Here is an 8437-nt window from a genome sequence, read left to right on the forward strand (position 1 = left end):
CCAGTAAATAATTATATGTCCCATTGATGGATATTCTAAATGTCTACTAGGCATTCTATATACCATATCTCTTTTAATCTCCATGTGATACCTCAAGTAAGTTTTAGTTTAATGTCAACAGAAACAAGGATGTGGATACAAAATCAATAGGTTTGAAAGAACTGCCAGACTGTTTTCCAAAGTGGTCATATAATTTCTCACACTCAACAGCAAGGAATGACAATTCCTGGTTCTCCATATCCTCTTCTGCATTTGGTATTGTCAATGTTTGGGATTTTAGCCATTCTAATAGGTGTGCAGCAGTATCTCACTGTGGTTTTAATTTACAATTTTGGCTTCACTGGTAAATTCTACCAAACATTTAAGAAAGAATTAATACAAATCCTTCTAAAACTCTTCCAAAAAATTGAAGAGGAGAGAAGATTCCCAAACTCATTTGTAAAGGGTCTGTTATCCTTATGACAAAGCAAGACAAGGGCACTACAAGAAAAGAAAATTAAAGGACAATATCGCTGAAGAGTATAGATGCAAAACTCTTCAATAAAATACTAGAAAACGAAATTCGACAGCACATTAAAAGGATTACACAACATGATTAAGTCAGCCATATTCCTGGGATACAAGGATGCTTCTACCTATGTAAATCAATAAATGTGATATGCCACATTACCAAGATGAAAGATAAAAATCATATAATCTTCTCAATAGATGCAGAAAAAGCATTTGACAAAATTCAACATCCTTTCATGATAAAAGCTCTCAGCAAATTAGGTATAGAAGGAATGTACCTCAACAAAATAAAAGCATATATGACATCATACACAGGGAAAAGCTGAAATCTTTTCCTCTAACATCAGGAATAAGACAAGGGGGCCCACTTTCACCACTTCTATTCAATATAGTGCTAGAAATTCTAGCTGGAGCAGTTAGGCAAGATAAAGGGGAAAAAAGCCAACCAAATCCTGAAAGAAGAAGTAAAATTGTCCATATTTGCAGATGACATTATCTTATGGAAAGAAATTTCTAAAGAGTCTACAAAAAACTGTCAAAACTAATAAATGAACTCAAAAATGTTGCAGGGTACAAAATCAACATATAAAATTCACCTGTGTTTCAATATACTAACAATGAACTACCCAAAAATACCTTAAGAAAACAACCCCATCTACAATAGCATCAAAAAGAATAAAATACTTAGAGTAAATTTAACCAGGAAGTTAAAGATCTGTACACTGAAAACTATAAAACATTGATGAAACAAATTGAAGAAGACACAAATAAATGGAAATATATTTGGTGTTCATGGATTAGAGGAATTAATGTTGCTATAATGTCCATTTTACCCAAAGCAATCCACAGATTTAGTGCAATTCCTTTTAAAATTTTAATGGCACATTTCACAGAAATAGAAAAAAATAATCCCCCAAATTTTATAGAACCACAAAAGCTCCCAAGTAGTAAAGCAATCTTGAGCAGGAATAACAAAGCTGAAGGCCTCATACTTACTGACTTAAAACTTATTACAAAGCTATAGTTATCAAAACCATATGGTACTGGCATAAAAACGGATACATAGACCATTGAAACAGAATAAAGAGCCCAAAAGTAAACACACACATATATGGTCAACTAATATTTGACAAGAGAGCCAAGAATACTCAATGGGGAAAAGATAGTCTCTTCAATAAACCCTGCTGAAAAAACTTGATATCCACATACAGAAGAATGAAGTTAGACCCTTATCTTAATCATACACAAAAATAAACTCAAAATGTTTTCAGAATTTAAATATAAAACCTGAAATCATAAAACTTCTAGAAGAAAACATAGGGGTAAGCTCCTTGACATTGGTCTTGACAATGACTTTTTTTTTTTTATTTGACGACAAAAGCACAGGCAACAAAGGCAAAAATAAACAGGTTGGACTGCATCAAACTAAAATGTTTCTGAATAGCAAAGGAAAAAATTAAAAAATGAAAAGGCAAATTATGGAATGGGTGAAAATATTTGCTAACCATATCTGATAAGAGCTTAGTATCCAAAATATATAATGAATTCATATAACTCAACCATTTAAAAATGAGCAAAGGACCTGAATATACATTTTTACAAAGAAGACATACAAATAGGCATAGGTAAATGAAAAGGTACACAACATCACTAATCTTCAGGGAAATGCTGATGAAAGCCACAATGAGATACCACCTCACACCTTTTAGAATGGCTATTATCAAAAACTCAAAAGATAAGTATTGGTGAGGAGGTGGAGAAAACCTTGTGCATGGTTGGTGGAAATGTAAATTGGTTCAGCCATTATGGAACACAGTATGGAGGTTCCTTGAAAAATTAAAAATAGGACTACTATACAATTCAGCAATCCCCCTTCTGGGTATATATCCGAAAAAAATAAAATCACTATCTCGAAGAGATAACTGCACTCCCATCTTTATTGTAGCATTATTCACAGTAGCCCAAGTATGGAAACAACCTAAGTGTCCATCAAGAGATAAATGGACAAAAAAATGTGGATACACACATAAAATAGAATATTATTCAGTCTTTAAAAAGAAGGAAATCTTGGGCGCCTGAGTGGCTCAGTTGGTTAAACAGCTGCCTTCGGCTCAGGTCATGATCCTGGAGTCCCAGGATCCAGTCCCGCATCGGGCTCCCTGCTCGGCGAGGGGCCTGCTTCTCCCTCTAACCCTCCCCGCTCTCATGTACTCTCTCTCTCTCATTCTCACTCTCTCAAAAAAATAAATCTTTAAAAAAAAAAAAAAAGAAGGAAATCCTGCACTTGGGGCAACATAGATGAACCTGGAAGACATTATGCTAAGTGAAATTGGTCGGACACAGAAAAATATTCCACATCTCACTTATATGAGAAATCTAGAAGGGGGATTGCTGGATCGAGTAGTTCTATTTTTAATTTTTCAAGGAACCTCCATACGGGGATCAGGCTATCTAGTTCATATCACCTTTATTATTAACTTCTGGTGGGACCATGGGAAATTCTGACCATTTTGTGTCTCAGTTCCCTCATTTGAAAAATAAACTTAGTAATACTTCCAAATGGTCCTCATCTGTGTTCCTAGAGCCCCCTGCTCTTGCTATTTATTTTCCAGGTAAAAGACATAGATGTTGTTCAAGATTACACTGACAGAATCAAGAATGTGAACCCAAAGATAAGTGGAATTGTCAAATACAGATGAGCTCCTTCACACATACAAGGAGATGGCTTTCTTGGGTATCCTGTTTCTTCTTTGGCCACTCATCCCCCAGCCCATCCAAGTATGCAGCTTCTTCCTTTGTGTCTCTCCTTTAAATTCTCATGATACCCCTAAAAGACTGCTAATTCTTCATGGTAAACCCTTTCATGTAATTTGTCTGTTTGCCTACCACACAAGAACATGAGATGCTTAAGGAGAAGGATCAAGTTATGCTGGCTTTTACCCATCCAGCATTCAGAATACTTCCTGAATCTTGACACAGAAGAAAACTAAAAATAAATCTAATGAAATTTTTTAAAACAGGAAATAGCATGGAGGACATTAGGAGAAGGAAGGGAAAAATGAAGGAGGGGAAATCGGAAGGAGAGACGAACCATGAGAGACTATGGACTCTAAGAAACAAACTGAGGGTTTTAGAGGGGAGGGGGTGGGGGGATGGGTTAACCCTGTGATGGGTATTAAGGGGGGCACGTACTGCATGGAGCACTAGGTGTTATAGGAAAACAATGAATCGTGGATCACTACATCAAAAAAAAAACTTAGGTAATTACTGTAAGATGAATTTAGAAATAATTAATAAATCCAATTCTTTTCTGCTATATTAAATACTTCAAATATGTTCTTGAATTCACTCCCCCCTACACTCGAAATAGAGTGTATTATTACCCTTTTCTCAGACAAGATTACTGGGACCCAGAGAACTGCAGGATCATGTCCATGGTCCCAGGGCAGGTATGTGTAACAAAATGAGCAAGGATATAGGCAATCTCCAAGTGTCTATGGACGATGTAAAACAAAACAAAACAAAAAACAAAACAAAACAAAAAAAACATCTCTTAGGAAAAGGGGCTACAGATACAGCTTGCCAACACATTACACCAGTAAAGTTATTTTCGTATCAGGGGAAGGGTCTTTTGGCCTCGTTTTCAACAAGTGGCCAACCACGGTAGTGCAGACAAAGGCGCAACCCCAAAAGTTCTTAGAACCGAGCATTCCCCTGGATCACAGCCCCACTCTCCACCCAGCACTGCAGGGTGACAACTTAGCCAGATTTACACTAATGGCTGAGGATGCCGCAGTCAGGATAAGGAAAAGGACTGCCGCCCAACCGCAAAACAGAGTGGCCCAGGGACCCCTGCTCCCCGTTCTCCCCGCCATCCACCTCCACCCTCACCCTTACTACCCCTCACCAGCTCAGCCACGGGTCCTGGCGCCAGGCACGCACGGCTGCGTGTTAGTCCAAGCCAGGGTCAGGAGCCTGCTGCGGCAAACAACACTGCTGAAAGAAAGCCGGCAGTCCAGGGAAGCGCTGCAAAGAACACTGCCATATACACGGCCCTAGCGCCCTCCCAAATCCCTCAATGAGATGGACCTGGGCGCGCAGCGGGAGCGCTGGGAGACGTTCAGGAAGCGGCGGGGCCTCAGCTGCGAGGGCGCCGCCAAGTTCCTGCTGGACACCTTCGAGTACCCAGGCCTGGTGTATCACACGGGAGGCTGCCACTGCGGCGCGGTCCGCTTTGCGGTCTGGGCCCCCGCAGACCTGCGCGTGGTGGATTGCAGCTGCAGGCTGTGCAGGAAGAAGCAGCACCGACACTTCCTGGTGCCGGCCTCGCGCTTCACTCTCCTGCTGGGCGCCGAGAGCATCGTCACCTATCGATCCCACGCGCACCCGGCGCTGCACAGCTTCTGCAGCAGGTGCGGGGTGCAGAGTTTCCACGCCTCTGTCTCTGACCCCGGCGTGTATGGCGTCGCCCCGCACTGGCTGGACAAGGGAACATTTCCCTAGAGGTAAAGCCCACAAACACGTGAAGGCCCCCTTACTGTCCTAGCAGTACACGCTCAGCTTTAAGCAATTAAGCAAGTTTACCATTTAAGTGTTCTATGTTTATGGTTCTAGAGGCATGTGCTCCAAGTAAGCAAATCGTGGTTGTCGAATCTGTTTTTCAGGGTGGTGGCTTGCCCTGCAACCTCAGTTATCCAATGGGTTAAAATAAAAAAAAAAAAAAGTTGATTCAGTTTGTACAGGGTCTTCTTGTTATAAAAAAGGGGGTGATGATTTCCAACCTCTTCACACAAGGGCGCTGGAACCAGAAGTCCTCATTTGTGGCCATTTTTGCTGTATGCTAAAATGAGTATAAGGCTATGATTTAGAAATACCATGGTAGGGGCGCTTGGGTGGTTCAGTGGTTAAGCCTCTGCCTTTGGCTCAGGTCGTGATCCCAGGGTCCTGTGATAGAGCCCTGAGTCAGGTACCCCGCTGAGCGGGGAGTCTGCTTCTGCCCCTCACCCACCCTCTGCTCTTGAGCGCGGGGGCGTGTGCCCTCTCAAATACATGAATAAAATCTTAAGAAAAAAATATTATGGTAAATTTCAGAGAAACAGAAAAGATGAAAGTCTCAGAGCCAGAGCAGGAGTAAGGGGACTGGGTAGGGTAGGGGTGATTTCATGAAAGACTAGTGTTACTACTTAACTTTAAAGATCTTGTATGTATGTTATTTTCAGAAAACTAAAGACCAGGTGATGCATTTTATATAAAAATAGTCTGTAGAAATTCTATGTAGAAAAATACATAGAAATAATAAGCTTAATTTCAAGAAGATTAAATAAATGCTTATATATACGATTCCTAAAAGTTATTGCCTCCCTTTTTAAAAAAATTTTTGTTTTAATTCCAGTTAGCTAACATTCAGTGTTATATTAGTTTCAGGTGTACATTACAGTGATTCAACAATTCCATATATCACTGTGTGCTCATCACAAGTGTATTCCTTAATCTGCATCTATTTAACTCATCCCCCCACCCTTCTCCTCTCTGGTAACCATCAGTTCTGTATAATTAAGAGTACGTTTCTTGATTTCTCTCTCTCTCTCTCTTATTTATTCCCTTTGCTTATATGTTTTATTTCTTACGTTCTACATATGAATGAAATCATACAGTATTTCTCCTTCTCTGACTTATTTCACTAAGCATTATACTCTCTAGCTCCATCCATAGCATTGCAAATGGCAAGATTTCATTCTTTTTATAGCTGAAAAATATTCCATTGTAAATATATACTGCATCTCCTTTATCCATGGACACATGGGCTGCTTCCATATCTTAGCTATTGTAAAGTAACGCTTCTATAAACATAGGGGTGCATGTGTCCCTTTGAATTAGTGTTTTTTTTATTCTTTGGGTAAATACCAATAGTGCAATTGCTGGATCATAAGGTAGTTCTATTTTTAACTTTTTGAGGAACCTCCATACTGTTTTCCACAGTGGCTGCACCACTTTATATTCCCATCAACAGTGCAAGAATGTTACTTCTTCTCCACATCCTTGACAACACTGGCTGTTTTTTTGTTGATTTTAGCCATTCTGACAGGTGTGTTTGCCTCCCCCTTGTTGATGTTAATTGTAACTATTTGTAAATTACCACGTTTTACTCTTGATCCCAGCCGGTTTGCAAATTCTTTAACTTCAGTAATAATGAGAAAATTACATTTAGTTAAATTTGGGATAAGCAATGGAAGGGGGAGATTATATTCCTATTTCCCAAATGGAGAAAATCAGGCTCAAAAGATTAAGTAACTTGTTGAAAGTCATACACTAAGTAAGTGGGGGAACTGGGACAGTTGCCCAAGTCCATCTGAGGTCAGCATCTATGTTATCTATAGTATCTCTCTCTCTCCCTTTCCTAGAATGCACATCTTTTAATACCCACCCCTTTATCAGAAAATGGTGTTATTCTTTTACTGGGTTTGGGAACCAAAATTACTGTTGAATGCACAAGGAAAGTTGAATAAAATCATCCCATTCTTTTAAGGGATCACAAATTCCTAAAACAATAAAAATGTTATTTAGAAGCTAGAAGAAAAGAGAAATCTTGCAGATTTATTTAATGGAGTTTATCCCCTGATTCCAAAACCTGGAAGAGATAGTATTCTACACACATAGAGAAATATGGATCTCTTTTACTTATTAACATGGATTAAATTTTTTATCAATAAAGTTTGAATAAAATTCAACAGTATATAAAAATCTACCATGCCCTGGTATTTTCCTAGTCATGAGAGCATGGTGTAATATTAGGAATATTTTAATAATCCATTATATCAATTAGTCAAAGGAGAAAAATCATATCATCTTAAGTGCTGAACAAAGAATTCAATAAATTCAAACTGCAGTTTTTCTTAGTTCTTGCTTAGTTTTTTTTTAAGATTTTATTTATTCGTTTGAGACAGAGAGAGTACATGAGCAGGGGGAGAGGCAGAGGGAGAGGGAGAAGCAGGCTTCCCGCTGAATCAGGAGCCTGATGTGGGACTCGATCCCAGGACCCCGGGACCATGACCTGAGCAGAAGGCAGACGCTCAACCATTTGAGCCACCCAGGTGCTGCCTAGTTCTTGTTTAGTTTTGATCTGTCATCAGCTGACAGAATTATGTAAAAATTCTCCACTACTACACATGTATAATTCCTTATCTAAAAGTCTTGGGACTAAATATTTCAGAATTCCTACATTACATAAGATCCATAGCAGGGTCTGGAGCAATACTACTAAATCGAATACAACAATATTTCTGCAGTGAAAAGTATAATCCCTCCGAGATATATATAGATTGCAAATAGCCTCGTTTCAGTTCAGGTCAAATTTTATGGGCAATGAATCAGGAAAATTAAGTTCAGTTTTCCAAGCATTTTGAATTTTAAAATTGCCTATAAGGGATTTTGAGTCTGAAGTACATGTCAGTTCTTCTTGCCTTTTATAAGGTTTTTTCTTTTATGTTAGCTTTTATTTGTCATTGAAGTAGAACATATAAAAAGAAGAGTGTATAAATTATAAGAGGCAACAACTTGATGACATTTTACAAAGTGAAAACATGGGGATACATGCACCCCAATATTTATAGTAGCATTATGAACAATAGCCAAACTATGGAGAGAGCCCAAATGTCCATCAGCTGATGAATGGATAAAGAAGATGTAGTACATATATACAATAGAATATTACTCAGCCGTCAAAAAAATGAAATCTTGCCATTTGCAACGACATGGATGGAGCTAGAATGTATTATGTTAGGTGAAATGAGTCAGTCAGAGAAAGACAAATACCATATGATCTCACTCATATGCGGAATTTAAGAAAGAATACAGTTGAACATATGGGAAGAGGGAAAAGAAAAAAAAGAGAGGGAAACAAACCATAAGAAGCTCTTAATGATAGAGA

General features: G+C 38.7%; 1 protein-coding gene across 1 annotated transcript in view; it reads left to right on the forward strand.

The window, feature by feature from the left end:
* The window catches only part of LOC113930383 (centromere protein V-like protein 1), a 28287-nt gene extending 23274 nt beyond the window's left edge, over positions 1-5013 (forward strand). Inside the window, exons 2-3 of the mRNA XM_027607590.2 lie at positions 4297-4424; positions 4594-5013. Of these exons, the coding sequence (XP_027463391.2) occupies positions 4297-4424; positions 4594-5013 (548 nt within the window). The remainder of the gene's footprint in view (positions 1-4296; positions 4425-4593) is intronic.
* The last annotated feature ends 3424 nt before the right edge of the window (positions 5014-8437 follow it).

This window comes from Zalophus californianus, chromosome X (assembly GCF_009762305.2).
Source record: "Zalophus californianus isolate mZalCal1 chromosome X, mZalCal1.pri.v2, whole genome shotgun sequence".
Taxonomy (NCBI): Eukaryota; Metazoa; Chordata; class Mammalia; order Carnivora; family Otariidae; genus Zalophus; species Zalophus californianus.